Below are 27508 nucleotides of genomic sequence, written 5' to 3' on the forward strand. Positions count from 1 at the left end.
AGTTTCCCCTGGCAATCGAGCGCGCTACCGCCCGGAGCTGCCCAAATTATCCTTTGGCAATCGAGTACAGTCGAGAATTATTACATCTTGGAGTCAACCATTTTGCTCGGTAAATTTAGCGTATGCAAAAAGAAAACACGAAATTTGCAGATATATTTTTTCAACCGATCTCGGAATCAATAATGGACAAACAAATCGACAAATACGCGCAGAAATTGGTGAGTGCAGAGGAGGAGGAATATCTGGCCGAATATCTTACTTATACTGCAGCAGAAGATCAATTAATTATCTCGAAATATTGCAGCAACTTCGAGTGATCAAATTTGAAAGCATTTTATTTTAAACAGTTAGTTACCTAATCGTTGGTGGTAAGAAGCTTTGAATCGGATGGGCTTTGTGTGAAAATATCCGATCGTGAAACTAAACATCAGACAGGGTTACTGACTAGGGGGTAGTCTAGACTCCTAGTACCTAGCCGTTGTTCCTGAAACAAGTTGTAGGGAACCGTAACAACGACTGGTATTCAGACTAACTAGGGGGTCTCTGACCTTGTCCTTGGTCTTCTGGCATTAGCCGTAGATGGTGGAGAGAGGACAAAATGTCTAATGAAAGGACGAGAAATACTTTTTTGATGATTTAAATCTATCTGTAATTTGAGGTAACTAAATTTCAGGCATTTTCGAAATTCGTCGCTTCGAAGCTCGGACAACAATGGCTTAGCCCGGAAAACGATGGCGGTCATCTTGGCGCGGAAGATCGAATTTGGATTTGTTGCAATCGAGAATGTCGCGAACAGAAACTGATCCATCAACATTGCGCCGAAAAACACAAACACGAAATCAAACTTGAGGCCGATAAATATCTGATTGACGGCACGGAGGACGCTAGGTACGCTTCCCTTAAACCTTTCAGTGTCTCTACTTCACGGTGCGGTGTATAAATCGGTGATTGTCATTGTTAGTACGCAGCACTGCGGTGTTATGATGTTTAGTTGTTATCCCATTGAAAGATAGCAGCATCTGTCAAACATTGTGAAATATTAGTAAATAACGATACACCGCACCGCGGTGTAGATGCACTACAGCGGTATGCAATCCATACACTGCACTGTGTTGGAATTTTTCTTTTGATTTCAAATCATCTCCAGCGCTCGAGGGTATATTATGAATTAGTCAGAAGTGAATGGCTTTGAAATCGACATATTTCGTAAATGGCTGTTTCAGATGGCGAGTTTTGAGGCCGAAAAAGGTAGAAATCGTCTCCGACAATCGTGAAGAAAATTCCGAATTGCCGTGGTTACCCGACCCAGTAGATGACGAGTCCTCTTCATCAGACACCGGTCAAATATTGTTATATTATAAATATCGGTAAGGCCAGTCTAAACTCATTTTGCTCCAGTTCTACAGTCGAGGCTTTGAATAAGACCATGCTTAGCTTATTTTGGTCCAATTCCGTGGATGACACTTAGATAAGAACAGTCTAAGTGTTGAATTAAGTCCAATCTTCAAATTGAAGCCCAAAGGTTTAAATTCGAAGTTCATTCAACCCATGTTTTTTTTTTCAAATAAATTCAATGTAATACATTTGCAGGTGGATAGAGGACCCGGATGGTTTACTGTCCTGGCAAACACAACTGTGCGAACGACTTCAACTCACTGGAAAGGTTCGTCTTAAAACACATTGTAACCGTTAAAAAAGAATTATCAGCAAAACATGATTCGCGTATTTTCTGCAGGTTCGAATCGGTATTGAAGGAATAAACGGAACTGTAGGGGGCAGCACCGCATCGACGGAAACGTACATCGACGCGATGCTAAAACACAAACTATTTTCTGAAATGACGCGCGAAGATTTCAAGGTAAGAAATATAATTATCAGTTAGTTATTGAGGAAAGATGTCTACCTCCCTAAATCCCCCTATGACATCATTAAATATCTTCTAGCCCTTCTAGATAATCTGCAAAGTCCTTCCAAAAAAAGATGGCTGCCGCAAAATCCTCCTATGACATCATCAAAAAGATGTGGTGATATACTTTCAGTGAAGATGGCTGCCTCCTTTTATATCTTTGTTGATAGGGGATTTCACTTCGAAAAATTCGAACCATAGACCTTTTTAGACAAAAGATGGCCACCTTTATAGACCCCCTGTGACATCACACATATTTTTTTTTCAGAAAAGTCCGGGCTCGGCAGCGGATTTTTCATGCGGACTCAAAATTGGCATTTACAAAGAAATCGTACCGATGGGAATCGAACCAACGGAGATTCAATTCTCCGAATCAAGTCGGTGTAATTTTAACGATTATATTCCGCGCAATGTCATAACAGCTTAACCGGCTTAAAACCCTTTCAGTGCCGACTAACTTGTACCCGAGATGTTATCTTATGCTGGAGATGTTATCTTATTGCTGGAGATATTATCTTAATTAGAAAGTTTAAATTAATCATAATTTGCACTTTTTGAAAAAACTCCACCTCAATGCGGTGTATCATCAGTCACTAAAATTTCTGTATGCTCGACAGATTCTGCTATCTTTCAATAGAAACGAAAACTAATTACATCGATACATCGCACTGCATTGCAGTGCTGCCTTATTTCAATAGAAATAAAAACTAATTACATCAATACACCGCACTGGAGTGTAAACGCACTGATAGGGTTAAGTAGGTTTGATTGTTTTTAGATATGAGTTTTTGAGAATTTGTTTTATTTTTGCGTCGTCAGGCGATCATTTGTCTCCGGAAGAATTCAACCGAAAAGTCGAAGCGCATTTACAACAATCGGACGACGAACGACGAGACACGGTGTTAATCGATTGTCGAAATTTCTACGAAACCAAAATCGTACGTGTATTTCTAAGAATTTGAAAATTTGTAAAAATTCTATCAAATCGAAAAAAGTTTTCAGCCGAAATGTGTTCAAGTTATCATGCTATCGATGTAACAAAAATAGATTTTAAACTGAGTTCTAAACAGATTCTTCACCAAGTTAATCAAAAACCTTTTACTGAGTTGAGTTAAACAAAAGTAATTTTTACCAAGTAAGACAAATATAGTTTTTCATAGGGGATCATTCATTTATTACGTACGCATAAAATTTGAATTTTTCAACCCCCCCCCTCCCCCTCTGTACGCAAAATCGGCCATTTTTTCATATATATTAATAGCATTACAGTACGCAATTGCACTGACCCCTCCCCTTCCCCTAATGTGTACGTAATAAATGAATGACCCTAGAATGAAAGAGTGAGTTAAGGTTGAAAAAAATTCATGCCTTGTTTCTCATTTCTGGCGAGTTTAAAAGTTCACCCGGCCACCCGCCTATCTACCCTGTACATGACTTTTAAAATCATGATCAAGCCAACAATAACAGACCCGGCAGTTATAGAAATGAACTGATAACAAATTTCAATTCCGTTTACAAAATTTCTGTTCCATTAGGAGAAGAAAGGTATCAGTTTTTTAGGCTAAACGAAAACAATTATAGAGCTCCCTCGAATCGAGTTGACTAAATTTCACTCAGTTTCGTGTGAAGATTATCAAAACCACAGCGTTGGATTTTCGTGTTCTCAATTTTTGCGACAGGGTAAATTCGAAGGCGCCGTGACGCCCGATATCAGGAAGTTCAGCTATTGGCCGGAATACGTGGATAAAAATATCGATTTGTTCGAAAATAAAGACGTGTTGATGTATTGCACCGGAGGGATACGTTGTGAACGAGGCTCCGCTTACCTCAAATCAAAGGTAAATTCATTGTTCGTGGTCCTTACGGATCAGTGAAATCGGGGAGTTCCAACTTTTCTTGATTATCAGGATCAAGTCAGGGAATTTGAATTTTTGATGTCTTGTTGTTCTTGCTGGTGACGAGTGACACAAGGAACCTCTTGATAACAGACAGGCCTCATTGAGGATTTATAATTCAATCAGGGATTTTGAATTTTTGGTGTCTTGTTGTTGATGAGTGACACAAGGAACCTCTTGATAAGAAACAGCCCTCACTGAGGATATCTCATAATTTAATCAGGCAATTCGAGTTTTTGGTGTCTTGTTGTTCTTGCTGGTGACAAGTGACACGAGGATTCTTGATTTCATTTCGTAGGGAATTTGTAGAAATATCTATCAGTTGAAAGGAGGAATTCATCGTTATATAGAACGGTTTCCGAACGGACTATACCGTGGTAAATTATTCGTATTCGATGACCGCAACAGCATCCAATCAAACGATGACGTTATTTCTAGTAAGTAGTTTATCGATCAACCCCTACCCAGGGGACGGTTCCCGGACAATATCCGAGTCTCATCAAATCAATCAGAATATTAGCACTCCAGCAGTAGTAGCGTCTTTCGACCGGAAAAGCTTCCTTTTTTTGAGGATTTTTGATAAAATCCTACCGTTTTTCGACAACATTACTCAACCTTTGCAATATTACGAGCCTTTTATTTAAAGGGCAGCCAAAAATTTTCGGGGCCTACATAAGTCTCTCTAGATCACCTGGAGCTGTATTGGGGGTCTAATTTAACCCAAAACTAGCCCTGATTATTGTCCAAGTTATTTTTTTTTCGTTATTATCGGTCGCATTTAAAGCAATTAAGAAAATGAACCCAAAAATATTTGAAAAATTAAAATTTTCATCATTGTAGAATGTCAGTATTGCTCGTCGCCGTGGGATACGTATGTTCAGTGTACGTCTGCTCATTGTCGTCTGCTGGTTTTGTCATGTGACACGTGTCGGCGAGATCGTCAACTGACGACGTGCTGTCGTAATTGCACGGATAACACTAAAAGTGGCCGGGAACAGTGCGCGTGTACGGAACAGCGTGTTCGGATTCCGATTGAGAATAGCTATAAACCGGTTCATCACGAGTCCGAAGAGTCCAGTTGACGTCAGTTTCTTCGGACTCATCTTCGGAGTAATAATCAGTGGCGACTCCACGGGGTGCCTTTTTCGGCCGAGTGACCTTGGAATTTTCTCCCAAAGATTTCTATTTAGAAACTGGTGAAATTGTGAGCACATTCCATTCAATATTTCAACGAGGAAAGTGCTTAGGATGAACTTATAGATACATCTATTTGGGAGGACTGGTTCCTGGGGTCAGTTCCACGGTCACGGCTTAAACCTAAGACCAGTCTAAGACGATTTCAGGTCTATAACCAATCTAACAACTTGAGACCAGTCTAAGCTCATTTTGGTTCTATAATCAATCTAACAATTTAAGACCAGTCTAAGACGATTTCAGGTCTATAGCCAATCTATCAACTTAAGATCAGTCTAAGCTCATTTTGGTTCTATAACCGATTTAACAACTTAAGACCAGTCTAAGCTCATTTTGGTTCTATAGCCAATCTAACAACTTAAGACCAGTGTTAAGGTTTTAGACCATTTCGGAAGTTCCGACTTCGGAACCGACCACTGGGGTTTACTTAAACTATCTGTCGATTAACTCAGCCATTCGGTTAAAGTTTAAATTTAAGCCCTATGTTCAGCAGGTCGTGTGCAAGTTCCGTGCTTGAGTGTGATTTTAATCTGACTCTTAATCAGTCTCAACTCTATAACTATTCTATATATCTGAATACAATTTATTTATATATACGTAACATAAAAATATATATATATATATTAGTAATAATAAATTTTTAGCTGTTCGAATGGAATTTTTTTAGTTGACTGGATCTCATTGTATGAAGTAACACATCTTTGGAAACGTCATCTTATTGGAATTGGTTCATCTGCTGTCTGACGTCTGCTGTCTGACAGATGCTCAGTTTCCACTCACTATCTCATCGTCAACAATGCGGATATAAGGACCATGTTCCACAGTTAGACGTGGATCCAGTTCTACAGTTCTGAACCCAGTTCCACCGTTCAGGATCCAGTTCTGTAGTTTTGAATCCAGTTCCACAGTTCTGGACCCAGTTACACAGTAGTTCTAAACACAGTTCAGGATCCAGTTCTGTAGTTTTGAATCCAGTTCCACAGTTCTGGACCCAGTTCCACAGTTCTGGATCCAGTTACACAGTAGTTCTAAACACAGTTCAGGATCCAGTTCTGTAGTTTTGAATCCAGTTCCAAAGTTCTGGACCCAGTTCCACAGTTCTGGATCCAGTTACACAGTAGTTCTAAACACAGTTCTGAACCCAGTTCCACCGTTCAGGATCCAGTTCTGTAGTTTTGAATCCAGTTCCACAGTTCTGGATCCAGTGACACAGTTGTTCAAGATTGACTCCTTACTGATAAATCAGTTCATATATTATAAATTTTTTACCCTTATAGAATCTTAACCAGGTGCTGTGAAACTGCATTCATAGATCTCGGAAAGGCCTGAATTTTAGGGATTATTCAATTTTAACAACAACCGTTATTTAAATTCAAAGACAATAGAAAACCGTAGAACTGGGTCTCGAGTTGGAATTGTTTGTTATTACGAGCAGTACGCCTGAAAATAAAGAAATGGGTTTCAAAGTTTGTTGAATTGCTGTTGATTTAACTAACTACAGGGACCAAGATTGAGTATCCCCTTATCATTGGACGGTCCTTCATCTCTTACCTGTAAAGGGTCCATACCGTGATGTTGTTTGCTGTTAAATAGGCTGGACTGCTGCAGTCGCTGAATGGGCTTTCCTGAAACGAAAGTAAATGAAACAAAAATGTCATAGAATGTTCATCCCAATCATTGATATCCATTACAATACGTGCTGAGGGGCCGGTTGCATAGTCATGGTTCAAGACCAGTTTAAGACCAACTTAGTTCTATAGCCAATCTAACCACTTAAGACCAGTCTTAAGATTTAAAACCACTTTTGGACTGTGCAACTGGCCCCAGGAGAGGAAGGGGCCAAAAAAGGCCATTTCTTCCCCTATGTTAACACGATAAGAAGGTCGCAAAATCAGCGAGATTTATGTAGGCCCCTTCAGTAAGCCTAACTTGGACAAACTGCCCCTGGCTAAAATTGATCCAAATTAAGCGAATTACGAGTTCGGGTTTAGAGAATACATTAGCGTTGTCAGAGTGAGTAAGAAATGCAAGTTGGCCGTGTCTGAGTTCATGAAATCAACCGAATATGAAACTGTTAGGAGGGTTGATATTAACGTTTTCGCTTCCCATAAAACTCTTTGAATTGATTCAGGGTTCCTACAGCCCCTAAAATTCCCTGGAATTCTTTTTTCTAGGGGAGAAATACCCTAAAATTCTGGCTTTTATACCTCAGGTCCCTAAAATTCTGTAAAAAGATTTATGATCATTTTCGAATGTGATGCTGTATGAAAAAGGTCATCAGCAGGCTATTATATTCCTTCGAATTGGATTTAAGTTAGTAGCTCAATTCAGTTTATTGTTTCAACTGGTCATCGTAGATGTAATTAAGTAAAGTATGCAAGCAGACCAATACGAAGGCCTATTTAGTTGTACTGGCTGGTCGAGGAATTGTTTACCGGTACTACCCAGGGAGCATCTTCACCCGTCAAGGGATTCGAACCCACTACGCTAAAGCTGTTCCCCGAACCCCTTGACCTCACGAGTCGTTGGAGTCGTTACTAGCCGACCAGAATCCGGTCGTACCAATCACAGCGCTTGTAACAAACCGTCAGTAGACTTCTGTTGGTTTTCCCGTTAAATTGACCAATCAGCGAACGTTTTACCGAACAAGGAAGTATTTCGCAAATCGATATATGACGTCATGCGCAACAGCGCCAGTAATGAAATCACGCTTCGTGAGGCCAGGGGGCTGGTGGAAGCGAGTCCGGGAGTGATACCGGACCCCTGGCAAGCGAGGATGCCCAGGGAGGTGATAGATCATCGATCACCTGCTTACTGTTCCAGAAAGCACTAGTTAAATACTGGTCATATAATCTGCATTCACACTACCACTAGTTTGAATTTATGAATTATGTCGTAACTCTCTTCAACTCACCGAGCTCGATTTCAAACTTACTTGTAAATAACGAAGGCGATTATGCCAGCTATTATCAATACGGCAATCGGCACGCAGACACCGACCGCAATAGTTGAACCTGTATCTAGACCTCCGGTGTTGGCCGCAGTAGCTCCATCACGTGAGGGATCAGTCGTTATTGTAGATCCCGGGGTCAATGTTGCTGATGTGTTGGCGACAGGAAATACAGACGTGTTTGAAGTTGCTGTTGGGGCAACAACAGTAGTGTTCAAAGTTGCAGTTGGCGCAATAGTGCTGGAAGGTGCAATTGGCCCAGTAGTGTTTGAAGTCGGAATTGGCGCAATAGTGCTGGCAGGTGCAACTGGCCCAGTAGTGTTAGAAGTCGTAATTGGCGCAATAGTGCTGGAAGGTGCAACTGGCCCAGTAGTGTTAGAAGTCGCAATTGGCCCACTGGTGCTGGAAGGTGCAATTGGCGCAATAGTGCTGGAAGGTGCAATTGACCCACTAATGTTAGAAGTCACAATTGGCCCACTAGTGCTGGAAGTTGCAGTTGGCCCACTAGCGCTGGAAGTTGCAATTTGCCCACTTAAGCTAGATGTGACTATTGACCCACTAGTGCTGGAAGGTGCAGTTGACCCACTAGTGCTGGAAGGTGCAATTGACCCACTTTGGTTAGAAGTCACAATTGACCCATTAGTGCTGGAAGGTGCAGTTGGCCCACTAGTGCTGGAAGGTGCAATTGGCCCACTAGTGCTGGAAGGTGCAATTGGCCCAGTAGTGATGGAAGGTGCAATTGGCCCACTAGAGCTGGAAGGTGCAATTGGCCCAGTAGTCATGGAAGTTGCACTTGCAACAAATGATATTGTCGAAAGCAATACTGAAAAAAAAACGTGATAGGCAATTTAATTAAGGTTTCAGAAAACATGACTCAAGTTCAATTAATTTTCAATTATTCAATACATTTACATCTATATAAACATTTCAACATTTGATATCAATCACCAGGGGGAGTGAGAGGCTGGTGATTGACATCAGACGTTAAACATGCATCATAGCTAAACTGGTACCATAGTCTGTTTACCAGATGATGTATTGGTTCCCTTGTTTCAGGAACGACAGCTTGAATATCTTATTGACTGCTTGGTAATTTACGCTTTGGCAATGCTGGGAATGAAATCCAATCCTTAATGGCTTAAGGGAACCAGAAATTCTGTTTGTTATAACCGATAGTTCTATATACAGCGGAACCTCGTTACAACGAACTTCAGGAGACCAGAAAATCTGTTCGCTATAACCGATAGTTCTATATACAGCGGAACCTCGTTACAACGAATTTCAGGAGACCAGAAAATCTGTTCGTTATAACCGATAGTTCTATATACAGCGGAACTTAGTTACAATGAACTTCAGGAGACCAGAAAATCCGTTCGTTATAACCGATAGTTCTATATACAGCGGAACTTAGTTACAATGAACTTCAGGAGACCAGAAAATCCGTCCGTTATAACTAATAGTTCTATATACAGCGGAACCTCGTTACAACAAACTTCAGGAGACCAGAAAATCTGTTCTTGGGATGAAATTCTAAGTTTGTTATAACGAGATTCCACTGTATGAGAGGTTTAAAACTCGGGCAGTCTGAAACATTGATCCAGGCATTGTGACTTACCTAAAATAAAGCACAAGAATATTCTTGCAGGCATCATTTTGATTATCAAAATTCCGGATGAAAACAAATATCCGCAGTTCCCCTTTAGTCTCGGAGTTTGGATTCAAATGGTTTTTTTTTTTCACTAACGTCTGTCGTGTTGTTCGACCCAAACATTGTCGTCGCTCGGCAACTACAATGACAGGTAAGTCCCGTCGAGATAAGCGTGGATACTTACCTTCATTTCAACGAGTTTCTTATCAGTTTAAATAAACCAGTGTTCAAGTGTTCGACATACTTTTTCATATAAAATACATATATCATCAACTTTTCGTTGATTCTCAATCGACATTCCTTTAAAAAGGACGATTTCGTTTTTGTAAAACAAATACCGGCTATAGTTTCAATACGCTTACATCAGGGACAGAAATCCATTTTCAGGGACTGTTTCTGACAATCAGGGAACAGTAAACCATTTTCAGGGTCTGTTTCTGACAATCAGGGGACAGTAAACTATTTTCAGGGACTGCTTCTGACAATCAGGGAACATTAAACCATTTTCAGGGTCTGCTTCTGACAATCAGGGGACAGTAAACCATTTTCAGGGACTTTTTCTGACAATCAGGGGATAAATAGTAAACCATTTTCAGGGTCTGTTTCTGACAATCAGGGGACAGTAAACCATTTTCAGGGTCCGTTTCTGACAATCAGGGAACAGTAAACCATTTTCAGGGTCTTTTTCTGACAATCAGGGGACAGTAAACCATTTTCAGGGATTGTTGCTGACAATCAGGGGATTGCAACCCTTTTCCTTCGACAGAAACAATTTCCAGAGATGAGAAGCAAAATTTCCACAGAAATATGAAAAAAAAGCCATTTTCTCCTTTTTTTACAAACATTACATTGATTATTACAATCATTATTTCATTGAGCATAATTTAATAATCGTTTTAAGCAAGTACAAAAAACCCTATTACTCTAATGTAAGTGAAATATTACGTCATTGATCGGTGATCTCCACCCATTTAGTAAACACGTATTACGTCTGCCCAACAAGGTCAAGGTCAAAAAGGTAATCAACATAGTTTTATGATAACAAAATGAGTTATTTCAAGATCGTCACGTCACGTTTTGCGGTACAAATTTTTGTAGAATGACGAAATAAGACCAGGGTTCATCGTGTCCAAGACCAATCTCATTCAATGACATTCAAGTACTTTTTTGACTATGATTCCAGGACTTCCAAATCAACATTTTCCCGGCACTCTTATGATCAGCAGATTTTAAGAGATTTAACTGAACTTGGATCTGCAGTTGATAACTAATGACTGATGCCATTCAAGGACTATGACAACGATCGAAGGATTTTACAGCCCATTTCATGATACTCAAGGCCTTGAATTGATGAGCCATTCCCATTTCAAAACTTTTCAGGACCTTCAAGGACTGCTATGAACCCTGTAAGACACGACTTTTGAGCGACCTACAAAAATTTTCAATTTGTTAAGATTCAGAACCGAAATCCGATTAAATTATTCGAAGTAAAACTAACGAAATGATTATAGATTCAACCCGACATTATACTAACATGGTTCCAACAGTTATATGAATTCAAAATTCAAAAAAAAGTTTTTCTCAAGTATTTCATGGGTGATTTTTCAATTTTCCCAAATGAAAATGAACAGACATCATCATGCTACAGTCAACATTTCAGCGGTGATTGGTTGATAAAGGTGATTTTCGAGGGAAATCGCTGAAGAAAGTTGCTCGGCAAATACAATACGTGAAATGTAACGAATTTCCCAAATATTTCCCTGTTTTGAGGAATATTTTTCAAATTCCCAAATATTTCCAAACCGGGAATTATTATTTCAAAATTCCCAAGTTTTTCCCAATTTCCCTGTTCTGTGGGAACCATGTACTAACGAAATAAGTACAATTTTATACACGCAGTTGAATGCTCGCCTCAGATTTCTCGCGCGACTGTTAGATTTTCACAAGAAATTTTCCGGGGCAGTCGGAGTACAAGGATTTAGAAACTTTCATCAGCGCGTCACACGCTAATCCGAGGTGATCGCTCGCGTCTGTTACACATTCTTGAGACCTTCGTAAATGAGAAGGTGGGAATCTTTCGCGAGTTAAGGTTAGGTAGATATTTCAACGACGAATTATCGTCAAACGAAATCTCAAAAACCTGCGTTGAAAAATCTAAATCCGACTACAGAGCCGACAACCTCTCTGAAACTAGTTCAATTATTATTTTTCAGTAACATTTAATCCAAAAATATGAAAGAAAATGTTCAATCAGTTATCAAGTGGGGCGAGACCTTCTTAGACATAATCACAATTCACAACAAGGAAATTTTGAAGTATTTTTTCTGCACCCACAAAAAAAATTGCGGTACAACAATATATATCCCTGATAAAACATGAATCATTATTATTATTATTATTATTATTATTATTATTATTATTGTAATTATGTTACTTTTCCTGAACAAAAATGAACAAAAAATCTGATTCCTGATATAAGTTTTAATATGCCACCGATGAAAGTTTCAAGTTATTCCATTTTAGGCCTGTTAGAAATTGTCCCAAAATTCAACAGTTAAGTTTCGCTACGTTCATCTAGGGTTTATATATATCCTTGCATACTGGCAGCCAATCACGGTCATCAACTAAACCAGTCAGCCAATCACAGTCTTTCTCGCGTTTCCTGCTAATCTGTTCAGCGCGGTGCTTCCTAAAAATACCGTACAAATTTTTTGTATTACTTGAAATTCGAAAACAGATGGCCACCTTCATAAATCCTCCGATGACATCATCAAATTGCCTACTAGTGATGTGATCTATAAACTATTCTAGAAAAGATGGCCGCCTTCATAAATCCTCCTATGACATCATCAAATTGCATGCTAGCATTTTGATCTAGACTTCTTTAGAAAAGATGTCTGCCTCCATAAATCCCCCTAGGACATCATCGAATAATATTGCCTCGTGAATTGACCCTTCCAGAACAAAATGTCTGCCTCCGTAATCTACCTATGACATCATCAATTTGCCTGGTACAAGTATCGGTTAGATCTATAGACCCTTCTAGATAAGATGGCTGCCTACATAAATCCCCTTATGACGTCGTAGAAAATATCAAATCACTTACCCCAGTGAACTGATATGCGGATGGGCCGTGCGGTGAACCAGGACCTGAAATGATAGATGGAAACATCTTTCAGAAAAAGAAACATGCAAATTACTGATTAACATAAGAGATAATCTATGACTTTTTACTGAGCCTGAAACCATTATATACAAACTAAGCAAGCATTTCCTATTTGACCACCGAAAAAATTACTACAAGTTCTTGATAACAAAATGATGCCAAATCAATGAATGTAGGAATAGGCTAATTAGTGAACTTAGAATGTGCAGATTAAAATTGATTAGTTTGTTTTGATCGCAGTCAGGGGTAGAGAGAGAAAGAGAAAGAGAGAGAACAGCCCGGGCTGTTGGAATCAATCTTCAGATATACTACACAAAACCACAACAGATTGACGGAATAAAAAAATATATCAGATGAACAATACATACATTAACTCTACTGGGATTAAGTTAAATGACTGAAAATGCACTGATTTTGACTCCGGAGTCGACTCAAACCATCGACAGTAGCAGACGTAGTTCCACAGTCGAGTCAACTGTGGAACCGGACTGAATCCTAAACTGCGGAACACTGGGTCCGGAACTGTGGAACTGAGACCAGTTACTGTGAAGCTGGAGTTAGAACTGTGGAACTGGAGTCAAATCTGTGTAACTGGGTCCAGAACTTGAGGAACTGAATCCAGAACTGTCAGACTGTGGAATCGGGGTCCAAACTGTGGAACTGGTTCCAGTTACTGTGGAACTGAATCCAGTAACTGTGGAACTGGGTCCAGACAATAACAGTGTAAGATGATGCCACGTTTCGACAAAAAAATAAAATAAAAACAAAATTCTGTCGTGAAATTCCACACCACACGTACATGCTCCACTACCATTGTTATATAAATCGGTGATATTGCCATGGTTACGAACAATGATCGGTACCTTCTTCGCGTAAGGCGTCGGTCAGCGCAGCCGTCAGTCGCGGGTCGCACGATCGCACAACGGTGGCGCCACCTGTGGACGAAGAAGACAACAATTGATGAGCAGCAGCAGCGGCGTCGAACGATCCTACGGTAGCGCCACCTGCAGGTGTCGAATAAAGCGTGCAACAAACGTTCTCCGGTTGACGCAGGACACAATCGCACGATGTTAGACTGGTGCCCGCCTCTCCGGAGATGTCGCAGCCCGGCCGTGTTGGACTGGTCAACTGCGCAAATGACGTCGCCGATTTTTTCGAAACCGTATCCAAATTTTTTTCACCAATTTCTAATTCGTGTTTCGTTAAGTTCGTCAATATCGGTCGTTGTCTATAGATGGCGCCGGTGTTGGTCTGCTCGTCCACGACCCGGTTCTCGGACGCCAGCGCGACGGCGGTATCGTTGATACGGTTCACAGGTAGCGCTACGACCCGAGCGAGGTGTCCGCCGAGATGAAACGCGGATTCGGCTCCCGCGCTCGACGCCGACCCGGCAGACGTGAACAATATCCCGACGAAAAGGAAAACTTTTAGCAAAGAAATAAATAAAGGGGGCGCCGCTGAAAAATAACGATCGAGCAAAAATTAAACGCCCTCGAAAATTACAATTGATCTTAAATATATTTTTGTGATAAGTCCACACCCAGCAGTGCTACTGCAGCTAAAAGGGATCCACCTGGTGGCGATAAGAGTGCAGTGCATCAACACCGCATTTCTTCATTAAAACCCTCTCCGCGCTAACTAGATAATACCCTAAGAGATAATTTGGAAGTTTTCAAAAATACCACCCTAGAGAGTGAAATGCACCACTGGAGTGCCTCTACACCACAGTGCGGTGTATTGTCGGTTACTACGTTTCTTCTGTTTAGCAAGTGCTGCCATCTTTCATTAGAGATGAACGCTAATCACTAATGAAATCAATACACTGCAGTGCGGCGTACTAGCAAATTTCGGCACTGATTAATACACCGTACTGAGGTGTAGACCGAGAAGGTTAACTCGATAGAAATCTATTTTTCAAATTCAATTTCGAACTAGCTCCACATTAATTCGTTAATGATTTCGAAATAGCGAGTACATGATAGGGCCCGATTTCACCTCCCGCGAAAAAAACCGACAAAATCAAATCTTACCGGCTCCTGGACGACCTTGACCGGCGGCTCCTAGACGACCTTGAGCGGCTAGCGCTTGAGCCTCGTCGTCGTCGAGGTCGCCGATGCCGATCACCTCCGGCACGTCGATCTCGGCGCTCGGTACGTGTAACTCGGATATTCCCGATTCGTCGGCCATCGTTTTGCCCTGCAACAAATATCGACAAGTTTCACAAATGAGATTCTATTCAACGAGATTCCCGGTTTCTTATCGGCTCGGACTGAGTTAAGACCGAGCTTATCTGTAGAGCAACCAAACGATCAGCTTAGTTTGGTCCTAACTTGAGTCTCCATCGTGGAACCAAAATTTGCGATAAGTCCTATCCTATCTTAGTCTCAACGGTGGAATTGGAACAAAATGAATTTATCCCGGTCTCGTTCGGGCCCCTGCCCCACCGACCTTGGTCTTATCTCAAGTCTTGGCCCTTGACCGAACAGACCAGGGGCTGGTTCCATAGTCAAGGCTTATGCATAAGACCAGTCTTACACCATCTTAGCTCTATAACCGATTTATCAACTTAAGACACGTCTTAAGATTTAATACCACTTTTGGAGTTAAGTCCAAAGCGGGTGGTATAACATCTTAAGACTCAGTTGTTAGATTGGTTAAAGAACTAAGTCCAAAGCTGGCCCTTTGTCTTATCTTAGTCTGGAACTGGAGCAAAATGAGCTTATCTTGTTCCTGATCAGCCTCGCTCCATTCAACTTAAGGTCTTAACTTAACCCTTTCAGTGTTGACTAATCAATCCTCTATTGTGCTGGAGATAATCTAAAAATTTTGGAAGATTCCTCCCTAGTGTGTTAAATAACGAGAATACCATTATAGTGCGTCTACACCGCGGCGCGGTGTATCGTTAGTTACTAATAGTTCACTATGTTTGACAGGTGCTGCCATTTTTCAAGAGAGATAATTACTAATTACACCAATACACCGCAGTGCGGTGTACTAGCAAAATCCATCACTGATTTATACACCGCACTGCAATGTAGACGCACTGAAAGGGTTAAGGTCTAAACCGTATAACCGGACCCTCCCTGCTCGCTACACAAGATCAGCTTTCATCTTTCGACGCTTTTAATCGTGGCTTAAAATCACAGTTTTACCTCGGTGTAGATTTGCATGAATTCATTGACCGCGTTCAACGAGCTGAATTTAATACGGAATTCACGTCTGACCGGTTCGTCTTGAGAGAAATCCATCGCCGACCACTCACACGTACATTTCTTTTCATTACTGCAACGAAACACACGAATTAACATTCACAAAATATTTACGGCTCCAAAACTGGGACAGCTTTTATAGACAGATATTACCTTCAACAAGGGGGGTAAACTCAATTGAAAATGATTAGAGTTAGCCCCGGGGTAAAAGGTAATACCAGTCTATGAAACAGGGCCCTGGTTACAAGCTCAAAGCTTTGATTTAATGCAGGTATCAATCTGGATCCCCTTCAGTTCAGACATTCAGTATTTATCAGACAGATGGACCCTCAGATCTCTGTCAGAAATCAGACATTTTATCAGCACAGTTTCAAAAACTGATCATCCACACTTCACATGTGTTCAGAACTTCACCTGAGACATTTCTAATTGAAAAAAAACTAAAAACCTCAGACATTGGACATTCTATCTGAATAATTTCCAAAAACTGATAGTCCACACTTCACATGTGTTCAGTACTTCACCTGAAGAGGGTTCTGAATGCTGAAGGGGATTCAGGGTTCAAGGCTGAAGGGGTTCAGGGCCGAAAGGTATTTAGGTTTTAGGGGCTGTAGAGGGTTCCGGGTTCATAATCTATTCACCTAGTCATGTTGGTTTCGATCGTGATCACATGATTACAGATGACCAATCCCTCGTCGTTCGACATCTGTATTCTATAACCGAACACGTCGTCATCGGATACAATATGCAAATTACCCATCCCAACCGCCTGTAAATAGAAGAGAATATCTATTAATTATTCATCCAGGGTTGCACTGATATTTGAACTGACATGATCTGCTAACAACAGAAACTCTTTGATTTTATGCGCCATCTCAACAAATTTCCCTGATTTTTAAGTTTTTTTTTTTTTTTACGAAATTCCCTGACTTTCTTAAAGAAAAGAAAATTCTTTGACTTTGACCCTGATTTCCAGGTCAGCGTCCCCCACCCTAATTATTCATTTTGAATTATCGATTATCAATAATTAATCGTTATTTTCAGTTATTCGTTGACGTCTGCTGAAAAAATTCCGTTACCTTGAACTTCGAGTCTTCCTTGTAATACAACGTCGCTCGCTTTTCGAATAAAATCTCCATTTCATCTTCGTAATCTTCGTCTTCGTCATAATCTTCATCTCCTCCTTCTTCCTCTTCATCTCCTTCTTCCTCCTCTTCGCCAGCTCCATAATCCTCATCCTTTTTCTCATTCACTTTATCCTCGATGGTCAGTTTACAAGCTGCACGAATCAACGAATGCGAAAAATAAATATTTTCAGGAATTCAGACGATTATGAAATGATGCGAAAATCCCCCTATGACATCACTGATTATCGACTTGATGATGTCATAGGCGTTTAATTGATGCAGCCACCTTTTTATCAAATTGATGTCATAGGGGGATTTATAGAAGCAGACATACTTTTAGAGGGGTATTCTAGATCGAATCAGGATTCAGTTGTGGCGGAATATAAGCTATCTCTGTATCATGACTGCATCAATTTGATGATGTCATAGGGGGACTTATGGAGCCTCTCTCTGTATCATGACCGCATCAATTTGATGATGTCATAGGAGGATTTATGAAGGCAGCAGCCATCCCTGAATCATTATCACACCAAATTGATGAGAATTTACGGAGACAGCCCTTTCTGTATCATTACCGCATCAATTTGATGATGTCATAGTGGGATTTATGGACGCAGCCATGATAACATACCTGATGTATTATCAGTAATGACTGCACATTTTTCGATGCACTCATCAATGATCTCTTTAAACTCTTTCGCTTGTTCAACTTTCTACAAGGCAATGCGCAAAGAATATTTTAATAAAAATTTTTTTGATACCCCAAAGACAGCTTGAAAATCGTCATGCACTTTTACATGTCAGCCACTTTCCGCCCATTTACAAATTCCCTGATTTTTTCCATGTGATTACACACAATTCCCCCCTTGAGTGAATCAGAGAAATTACTAGGTTCGAAATGTTACAATTAATTCATTTTTCATTGAATCACTTATTGATAAAGATACATTCCCAGAGTTTTCCAAATTTTGGTAAAATTGAAAAATCCACTGATTTTCACTGTTTTTTTTCCTCTTCAATACCTTGAGATTTCCAGGTTTTCCAGGTCAGTGGCGCCACCCTGTTTTACAGGAGAAACCCTGGTTTTTGGAGGAATTTTTTTGTCAACTTACTTTTACCTAGAATCAGAGCAATCAATTTCACCGTTTTTTTTACCTTGAATCAGAGCAAGGTTTAGGTAAAGTTTGCAAAATTCACTGAATTTCACCGTTTTTTTCTGATTCCCTGAGATTCCCAGGTCAGTGGCGCCACCCAAGTTTACGGGAGATACCATGCGGTTCGGAGGATCTTTTTTTTTGTACCTTGAATCGGAGCGCGAATTGTTGACAGGTTCGGTCGTCGTTGTCCGAGTAGTCGATGGCGTACCAGCACCACGCCGACTCCGACGACGGCATCGGTTGCAACGCCAAATCTTTAGTGATCATCTGATTGCAGCAGAGTTTGAATATCTGTTCTCTACGCATCACCATACGATACCGTTCTGCGAGCAGACGCAACATGAGAGAAATAAGATAAATCACGACCAGGGCTCGGTTTCATAGATGTGGAAGGAAAATAGTCGCTGGGAATATTTCGAAATTTGTCGGTTATAACCATGGTTTCTCATCGTTACTACGGTGGTTGTCGCCGAGATTTAGGATTTACACCTAGGGATAACTTTGATACTCAGTCTATGAAACGGGGCCCAGGGGCTGGTTCCATAGTCGAGACTTAAGTTCAAAAGTGGTCTTAAATCTTAAGACGGGTCTTAAGCTGTTAGATTGGCTATAGAACTAAGATAGTCTAAGACTGGTGTTAAGTTTCAGCCATGACTATGAAACCGGCCAATAATTCACCCCTAGTTCGTTTGTTAAGTTGCGTAGAAGGGCTGTGTTAACCACGGGCTGCAGTTGCTTAAAAGTTGTAAACATAGTGACAATTTAAAGTTCATTGTTGCATTGGTATTTATCTGCCCGTTATCTTTAACCAACTATCGAGCAACTGACCCCAGGTAACGAGACGAGAAGTATTTTTCAGACTCAGTATTCCTGAAGATTTTACCCATGGTTTTCCACTAATGTCAAAACTAAGCCCTCACCTTCAGTGTTGTGTTTTAATACTTTCATTTCACCGATGCCGCGCTCCTTCCATTGTTTGTTGTCCGCGTCATAACGATACATTTTAACTCGCTGTTTATACAAACATTCCTCGTTTTCTTCTCCTGCAGACGGACAAAATAAAATGAAATTAATTCAAATTCAACTACTGTAACACCAGGTGTCGCTAGTGTGCAGTAGGACACTGACTACTGCGGTAATAGGGGATTTCACTTGTGGCAAGTGGGAATCCACCAGGTGTCGCTAGTGTGCAGTAGGATATCAACTACTGAGACAATAGAGGATTCTACTTGTGGCAAGTGAGGATCCACCAGGTGTCGCTAGTGTGCAGTAGGATATCAACTACTGAGACAATAGAGGATTCTACTTGTGGCAAGTGAGGATCCACCAAGTGTCGCTAGTGTGCAGTAGGACATCATTTACTGCGGCAATAGAGGATTCCACTAGTGGCAAGTGAGGATCCACCAAGTGTCACTAGTGTGCAGTAGGACATAAACTAATGCAGCAATAGAGGATTTTACTAGTGGCAAGTGAGGATCCACCAGGTGTCGCTAGAAGAAATGATGAAATATTTACCGGTAGTGGTTTCAACTAGATCCGGTAGTGGAATTATCGGTTCAAAATGAATGTCGTTTGATTGTACGATCTCATCTCCGTCTGCGCTATCACCACCGGCGCCACCTTTCGACGAATCGGCGTTACTACTAGCGCCGAATAACGTCTGGCCGGCGCCCGACCACTGGAAACTACCTTTACTACCTAAACATATAAATGAATAAATGATTGAAATTTATGAATACGAGTTTGAAATAAGAAACTGAGTTCAGTAACTGTGGAACTGAGTCAAGTTACTGTAAACTGGGCGCAGAACTGTGAAACTGGGCGCAGAACTGTGAAACTGGGTCCAGTAACTGAGGAACTGAGTCCAGTTACTGTAAACTGGGCGCAGAACTGTGAAACTGGGTCCAGTAACTGAGGAACTGAGTCCAGTTACTGTAAACTGGGCGCAGAACTGTGAAACTGGGTCCAGTAACTGAGAAACTGAGTCCAGTTACTGTAAACTGGGCGAAGAACTGTGAAGCTGGGTCCAGTAACTGAGGAACTGAGTCCAGTTACTGTAAACTGGGCGCAGAACTGTGAAACTGGGTTCAGTAACTGTGGAATTGAGTCCAGTTACTGTAAACTGGGCACAGAACTGTGAAACTGGGTCCAGTAACTGAGAAACTGAGTCCAGTTACTGTAAACTGGGCGCAGAACTGTGAAGCTGGGTCCAGTAACTGAGGAACTGAGTCCAGTTACTGTAAACTGGGCGCAGAACTGTGAAACTGGGTCCAGTAACTGTGGAATTGAGTCCAGTAACTGTAAAACTGGGTCCTAAACTGCGGACTGGGTGCAGAACTGAGGAACTGCGAGCGGAACTGCAGAACTGTGGAACTAGATACAGAGCTGTGGAATTGGATCCGACCTAAACTGTGGAACTGGAAACTGTTGCACCAGGTCAACTTCCTGTAGAACTGGATCCACGAAACTCAATTTTGAGAATTTTTTTCACACTTACCGGCAGACGATCCGAATCCAAAACCAGAATTAGGAGATTTCGACGCGATTTCCGCGAACGAAAACCCAGAACCGCCACCGAACACCGGACCCGGTTTCTCTGAGGGTTCGTCTTTATTGTTAGTTTCTCGCGCTGTCGTCGTCGTCGTGGATCCGGCAGCAGCAGCAGCAGACGCAGCGATATCCCCGAACGTTAACCCGGCGCCGCCACCGAACGTAAATCCAGCACCGCCTCCAAACACCGAGCTCGGTTTCTCAGGTGGTTTTTGAACTTGGTTGTTTTTAGTTAACTGTGTCGTCGCGGGAACGCCAGTAGAAGCAGACGGAGCGTCTGAGTTTGAAGAGGAGTCAGCTGGAAATTCAACGAAAATTCCTATCAAACTTTCATTCAGTTTTTTTCTTTCCGCAAATTATTTTTATCACTTATCACAATATTAAACAAATTTCCAATATTTCAAGATATTTTACGATCATTTTAGTTCTATAACCAATCTAACAACTTAAGACCAGTCTCAGCTCATTTTGGTTCTATAACCAATCTAACAACTTCAGACCAGTCTAAGCTCATTTTAGTTCTATAACCAATCTAACAACTTAAGACCAGTCTAAACTCATTTTGGTTCTATAACCAATCTAACAACTTAAGACCAGTCTAAACTCATTTTGGTTCTATAACCAATCTAACAACTTAAGACCAGTCTAAACTCATTTTGGTTCTATAACCAATCTAACAACTTAAGACCAGTCTAAACTCATTTTGGTTCTATAACCAATCTAACATTTTGAGACCAGTCCTAAGATTCAAAATCACTTGACAGTTAAGTCACAACTGCGCAACTAGGCCTCAGGGCTCTTATTGGATATGAAACAATTTTCGTAATTCAAACCCAAGCGAAAAACAAGGGAACAGAATCAAGCCTCCGAGAGACGATCGAAATAATTCCGTACCTCGGAGAGCGATGTCAGCGAGTCGATCGTCGCAACCGGCACACCCCGGGCACGTGACCGCGTTCGTTTCGAACAGGTAGAAATTATCGGGGAGTTGGAATTTTCGGGCGCGTTCGACCTGTTCGGCAGACGCCTTCACTTCGCCGATGAACACGACGTCTTCGTCGCCTTCACCCGACCCTGAAAAACAACGAATAAAATTCTGATAAAAAAAAATCAGTTTTTCTTTCCGAGTATCAAAATTCTAAAAATGGGACCAATTTTCATTTCAAATGCGCTTCAATTCGTAACATTTACAACAAGAACATTAAATCATCAGTTCAAATATTCAAAGAATAATACTTTGAAACAGGGTGGCCATTTTGATTTCTATTTGACTTGCATTTCCCCCTGACTATTCCCCTATCATGTAAGTTGACTTGACCTGCTAAGAATCCAATCAATTAACAAAGTTAAGATATAGATAGAAACTGATTTTATGCACAATGTAACAACCTCAACACATTCCCCTGATTATTCCCTGACATATATATTGTTTTCCCTGACTTGATCTGCTTAGAATCCAATCAATTAACACAGTCTATCACGTAAAACATAAGACGGAAACTCTTTAATTATACGTGATCTAGCAATCTCAACAAATTTTCCCTGACTGCCCTGATTTTCAAGAAAAAACGTCAGATCCCCCTTGATTTCCCCTGCAATCTAACTTTCTCAACAAATTCTCTGATTTTTCAAAGAAAAGAGAATTTCCCCAACTTTCCCCACATTTACAGGCAAGTGGCGCCGCCCTATTGTAAAATCTCTTCGTAAACCTACCTGTCTTCGCAACCGGTCGACTGGCATCGCGTAAAAGCGGACTCGTACCCGAAGGTCGCGTGGAGTCGGTCGTCGACGTCGGACTCGAGAAACGTCCGCCAAACGAGAATTTCGGCGACTGCGTCTGCGGTGCCGCCGTCTGCTGGCTGCTCGGCGATTTAAACGAAAATCCGGCCGGAACCGGCGATTTCGAAACGTCTGTCGTCGATTTGAACAAAAATCCGTCTGCTCCGCTCGAGTCTTTCGCAACACCAGATGGCGCTTTAGAAACGTCGGGCGTAGATTTAACCGCGAATCCATCTGCTTTGTTTGAGTCTTTTTCAACAACAGGTGGCGCTACCGCCTCGCTTGGCGCTTTATTCGCGTCGAATGTCTTTTTGAATTCGTCGGCGAGTTCCTCCGTGCGGAACCGAATGCAGAACGTCTCCGGTTTCAGTTCGGCGGGACCGGAGCCATCCTCCGAGTGATCGATGGCGCCCCATACCCACGCTCTACACGGCGTCTGAGTACCCATCGGTGTCAGCTGCATTTCACGCGCCAAATTATGATTCAGGCAAACCTTGAAAATGTGATCGCGTCGCATGAGTACGCGGGCGCGATGCGGCGCGTCGCGATGGCGCAGGATTTTCACGTCGCCGACGCCGCGTTCCTTCCACTCGCGCGCCACGTATCGGTAGAGTTTGGCGCGCGCGATGAACTCGACCGTTTCGTTCTCCTCGCCGGAGGTCTGTTCGACGCGTTCGAGACGCACGACCGGTTCGAAGTGGATGTGCGAATCATCCGCTTCCGAGTTCACGTAATATTCTCCGTCTGCTCCAGCGGCAGACGGCGACTTCGACGTCAAATCGAGTGGTTGATTAGTCGTCTTCGCCGGCGTGCTGACGCCATCTTGTTTTTTACTCATCGAGAATTGGAATGAATTATTGGTGGCCGCCGCGTCGCCGAACGTAAATCCTCCAGACGCCGCTCCTCCAGCTCCGACACCGAACGGCGAACTCGCGCCGAACGAAAATCCCTTTTTCTCCGTCGCGGTCGAGTCCGGCGTCGAAACCGTTTTATCGCCGAATTTATACGAAGACGCAGCCGCGCCGGCGCCAAATTTAAATCCGGAACCGCCTGCGTCCGATTTCGTAGTTGAACTGACAGCGCCCCCTGCGGGTTTCGCAGATGTACAAGCGACGCAGGAAGTCGTGTTCGGTTTATTCCGCACGTAGCACATGCCACAATCCCATTCTCCGGGCTTCGCTTTGAAACGATCGGCTATCGATCCGGAATTCGCGCCGCTGGCGCCATCTACGGCATCGGCGGTAGTTGAATCGGGTGGCACGGCTACTGGCGCCGCGCCAACGTTCACAGCCGGATCGGCCATCGGTACGAATTTAAACCCACCGCTCGCGGCAGGTGGTAGAGCATTCTCTTTATCTGCGCCGCCGAAGGCAAAACCAGTCGCGGGTGGTAGGGTGCTTCCTTTAGGAGTATCCTTCGCAGCTGAATCGCCAGATTTGGCGCCGCCAAATTGAAAACCAGTCGCCGGTGGCAGATTGCTTTTGCTGGACGCGAAGACATTGGCGCCGCCGATTTGAAAACCGGCCGGGGATTGATTTTTCACGGTCTCCGTCGCCGTATCGCTAGATGGCGTCGAAGCGGCGCCGCCGTCGAATATAAACCCACCAGAACCGAACGCGAAACCGCCTACGCTCGGAGCCGATTTCGGTTTCTCTTCCACCGCACCCGGTTTCATCGATAAACAAGCCACGCATTTATTGACGTCTGCTTTATTTCGAACGTAGCACCCGTCGCAATCCCATTCACCTTCACGAGCTTTAAACAGTTCCGCCAACGATCCTCCACTCGGCGCAGGGACCGCTTTAGACGACGGCGGCGGTGGTGGCGCCGACGGTTTTTCGGCGGCCGTTTTCTTCGCGGCGACCGCCTCTTCGAAAACGACCTTGAACCGATCGGCAATATCCTCGTTCTGGAAACGCACGGCGAATTTCTCCATCTGCGCGACCTCGTCGGTGAAATCCGACGCCATCCAACAGAAACACGTTTTCTTCGCGGCGAACGGCAACAGTTTCATGTCGGCGGTGATGGCGTGGTTGGCGCACACTTTCAGCACCTGCTCGCGCCGCATGACCAATCGGCGCGACGCGTCGTCGTCGTTGTGGCGCAGTATTTTCAACTCGCCGACGCCGCGCTCCTTCCACTGTTTCGTCTCCGGGTCGTAGCGGAACAGTTTGGCGCGTTCGCCGAACAGCTTCGTTTCGTTCTCCTCGCCGGTCTCCACGGCGACCAGGTCGGGCAGCGGTATCACCGGCTTGAAGTCGACGTTCGGCTCGTACTGGTCGGGATGGTCGCCGGAGTCCGACGTCCCGCTTTTATTCAAACCCGGCGACGCGGCCGACTTCACCTCCTGGAATCCGATGTATTCTTTAGTGTGCTGCAACGATGGTTTACACGGTGACGCGGTACCGCCACCGCCGGGCGGCGACGCCACGTTCCCGAAAACGGGCGCTGTTTCGTTCGACTTACCCATACCGAAACTGAATCCGGAAAACGGTTTCGCAGTTTTCTCCGTCGAGTCGGGAACTTTTTTGACAACTTCTATTTTCGGACGTTCCGCCGGCGTATCCGCTTTCACGACTGGCGCGCCGGAGAACGAAAATCCACCGATCGTATGTTTGGTATCATCTCTCGATGGCGTCGAATTCTGATCAGTTTTGGCGGCGGTCGCAGCCGTAGCAAACGCCTGCAAAGTCGAACTAGCCGATTTTTGACCTCCGAATAAAGTTTGCGGCGTCGTCGTCTGCGCCGTGGTGTTGGCGCTGCCGAAAACCACTGGCGTGGCAGGCGATCCAGCAAATGATGATTGCGCGGTTACTGAACTAGTACCGAACGTCGGCGCTGCAATAGTGGAGCCGAATGCAGCTGCTGATGCGGTCGTGCTGGTGCCGAAAGATGGAGCAACGTTACCGAAAACTGGCGCAGAAGTCGAATTAGTACCCGCAGATGGCGCAGCAGCAGGAGAGCTAAACGGCGCAGGTGCAACACCTGCACCGAAGGCGGTGCCAAATTTCGGCGTTTGAACATTCGGCGCCGATGAACTTACTTTCGTTGATTGTTGAATCGGCACGTTGACGGACGGTTGTTGCGCGGCATAAACCGGCGTACCCATCTTAGACGCGACGAACGATGATAGATTCTGATTGGAGACGGCGGTTTTGTCCATCTGCTGCTGCTGCTGCTGCGAGGAGTTAGCAGACGTTAATCTGTCGCTGTTGACGACGGTCGCGTTTGGCGGAGGAGCAGACGTAGCTGGAGCAGACGATGCAGCGGCAGACGTACCCATCGTTAATGATCCACCAGCCGGCGGCGCCGCGCCGAATAATCCTTGACGCTGCGCGGCCTGATTCGGATTCGTAAAGAACCCGGGACCGGGTATGGCGCGGTGCGACGGCGCGGGTTGCACCGGCGCGCCGTGTGGCGCGTACGTCACGGTAGATTTACCCTCGAGTCCCGATACGTTCCCGTACGGCCATTCCTGCACCAAATCGTTATCATCGACGAAATCGCCGAACTCAGCGTCTTCGTAGTCATCGACGCCACCGACGGATTCAGTACCGACGCCACCCACTGCGGCGTAGTGGCGCTGCTGTTGCTGCTGCAAATCTTCTAATTTCATGCTGTTTGCCGCTTGGTGCAACGCGCCGTATTGCTGCGCCATCTGGTGAGGCGACGGCGTATACCGATACGGCGATTGAATCAATGCTTGCGCGGCGGCGTGTGGCGCCTGTTGGCGCGCGAAATAATCGGCGTAGTACCCGGGATGCGATAGCGCCGCGGCCGGTGAATACGTCAACAACTGGTGCGTTACGTCCACTTGACCTTTCATCACCTCCACCTGACCTTTCAGATGGTGGAACTGCGCGGTAAGGTCGCCGAGCAGACGCTCGACGCGGTCCATCTGAGTCGTCTGCGTCGTTTGATTGGCGCCGAGCGATCGTTTCAATTCGTCGACCGACGCGACGCACGACGTCACCTTGCGACCGAGGTCGTCCATGCCGACGACGCTCGCCTCGACTCGTTTGTCGAGAACGTCTTGGCGACGCGCCAGGAAGTTCAACTGAGCGTCTAAACGTTGCGGACTCGGTTGAACGTGATACGAATGCTGTAATAGAACGTTAAAAAAGATTTTTGGAAATTTTTTTTTTTTTCGTCTTAAAAATTATTTTCGACTTCAATAAAACACAAATTCTCAAATTGACACATTTATGCATGACTACTACATTATCCCCCTGCAACATTAAATTGACCTAAGCCCTTCGAACAAATCCTCTATGATATCATTTAATTGAAACCTAGCCCTTTAAAAATACTTACTCCCACTTTGCATAAATCCCAATATGACTTTTTTATCAAATATCAAATTTCTTGCCGATATAACATGTAAAACCCACATCCAGACTTCCTAAAAACATGGCTGCCTACATTATTACCCCATGACAAATTTGACCCCATCGTCAAATTAGGCAGAAGTTTTTTAAATAGCGAAAGATGGTGGCTACATTAATCCCTTACGCTATCATCTTATGTATATTATCCTAGAGAATATTTTCAATCAAAAAATCCCCCAATGATGTCATCAAGTTTCCCAGATATTACTAGAAAAGATAATTCCCTCTACGATTACATCAAATAGTTTACTAATGATTTGAAGTCCCCTCCGCAAGTCGGTTTCCTCCGTAAATCCCCCTATGACATCATCAAATTACCTAGTCATCAATCTAAAAACACTTAAAGATGGCTAGCCCTGTAAATCCCCCTATGACATCATCAAATTACCTAGTCATCCATTAACACTTCCCCTTAAGATGGCTGCCCCTGTAAATCCCCCTATGACATCATCAAATTACCTCGTCATCAATCTACAAACACTTAAAGATGGCTGCCCCTGTAAATCCACCTATGACATCATCAAATTGCCGAGTCATCA

At 43.3% G+C, this 27508-nt stretch overlaps 3 protein-coding genes across 6 annotated transcripts in view; 1 reads left to right on the forward strand and 2 right to left on the reverse strand.

Moving 5' to 3' along the window:
* The first annotated feature begins 94 nt into the window (after nt 1-94).
* On the forward strand, nt 95-5589 carry LOC141910787 (thiosulfate sulfurtransferase/rhodanese-like domain-containing protein 2). 4 transcript variants are annotated; one of them, XM_074801586.1, is made up of 10 exons: nt 95-218; nt 674-888; nt 1224-1367; nt 1591-1663; nt 1736-1858; nt 2175-2289; nt 2726-2844; nt 3586-3744; nt 4100-4238; nt 4642-5589. In XM_074801586.1, the coding sequence occupies exons 1-10, from the start codon at nt 123-125 to the stop codon at nt 4881-4883; spliced, it is 1425 nt and encodes a 474-aa protein (XP_074657687.1). In that variant the 5' UTR covers nt 95-122; the 3' UTR covers nt 4884-5589. The 4 variants fall into 4 exon arrangements, with proteins under 4 accessions (XP_074657687.1, XP_074657688.1, XP_074657689.1 ...); XM_074801587.1 differs by having other exon boundaries at nt 2175-2283; XM_074801588.1 differs by lacking the exon at nt 1224-1367.
* On the reverse strand, nt 5554-9732 carry LOC141910788 (uncharacterized). The gene is made up of 4 exons (XM_074801590.1): nt 9561-9732; nt 7931-8768; nt 6547-6620; nt 5554-6435 (listed from the first exon to the last, which is right to left on the reverse strand). The coding sequence occupies exons 1-3, from the start codon at nt 9595-9597 to the stop codon at nt 6581-6583; spliced, it is 915 nt and encodes a 304-aa protein (XP_074657691.1). The 5' UTR covers nt 9598-9732; the 3' UTR covers nt 5554-6435; nt 6547-6580.
* Nucleotides 9733-10417: 685 nt separating this feature from the next.
* LOC141911192 (E3 SUMO-protein ligase RanBP2-like) overlaps nt 10418-27508 on the reverse strand; it is a 28224-nt gene continuing 11133 nt past the window's right edge. The window contains exons 21-34 of the mRNA XM_074802172.1: nt 22516-26683; nt 21697-21876; nt 20750-21100; nt 19768-19950; nt 19173-19295; nt 18397-18575; nt 17727-17808; nt 17048-17247; nt 16610-16737; nt 15912-16041; nt 14790-14955; nt 13623-13694; nt 12700-12743; nt 10418-12282 (exon numbers count right to left, since the gene is read on the reverse strand). Of these exons, the coding sequence (XP_074658273.1) occupies nt 12268-12282; nt 12700-12743; nt 13623-13694; nt 14790-14955; nt 15912-16041; nt 16610-16737; nt 17048-17247; nt 17727-17808; nt 18397-18575; nt 19173-19295; nt 19768-19950; nt 20750-21100; nt 21697-21876; nt 22516-26683 (6021 nt within the window). The 3' untranslated portion in view covers nt 10418-12267. The remainder of the gene's footprint in view (nt 12283-12699; nt 12744-13622; nt 13695-14789; nt 14956-15911; nt 16042-16609; nt 16738-17047; nt 17248-17726; nt 17809-18396; nt 18576-19172; nt 19296-19767; nt 19951-20749; nt 21101-21696; nt 21877-22515; nt 26684-27508) is intronic.

This window comes from Tubulanus polymorphus, chromosome 9 (assembly GCF_964204645.1).
Source record: "Tubulanus polymorphus chromosome 9, tnTubPoly1.2, whole genome shotgun sequence".
In the NCBI taxonomy this organism is placed as follows: domain Eukaryota; kingdom Metazoa; phylum Nemertea; class Palaeonemertea; order Tubulaniformes; family Tubulanidae; genus Tubulanus; species Tubulanus polymorphus.

Bases quoted from the DNA above. Each gene is read 5' to 3' on its own strand.
- LOC141910788 (XM_074801590.1), bottom strand. From the start codon at position 9,597: ATGATGCCTGCAAGAATATTCTTGTGCTTTATTTTAG. The intron at 8,769-9,560 runs GTAAGTCACAAT...TTTTTTTTTCAG, and splicing joins ATTCTTGTGCTTTATTTTAG to TATTGCTTTCGACAATATCA. The intron at 6,621-7,930 runs GTAAGTTTGAAA...CTTTCGTTTCAG, and splicing joins ATCGCCTTCGTTATTTACAA to GAAAGCCCATTCAGCGACTG.
- LOC141910787 (XM_074801586.1), top strand. From the start codon at position 123: ATGCAAAAAGAAAACACGAAATTTGCAGATATATTTTTTCAACCGATC. The intron at 889-1,223 runs GTACGCTTCCCT...TGGCTGTTTCAG, and splicing joins GACGGCACGGAGGACGCTAG to ATGGCGAGTTTTGAGGCCGA. The intron at 3,745-4,099 runs GTAAATTCATTG...TTCATTTCGTAG, and splicing joins CCGCTTACCTCAAATCAAAG to GGAATTTGTAGAAATATCTA.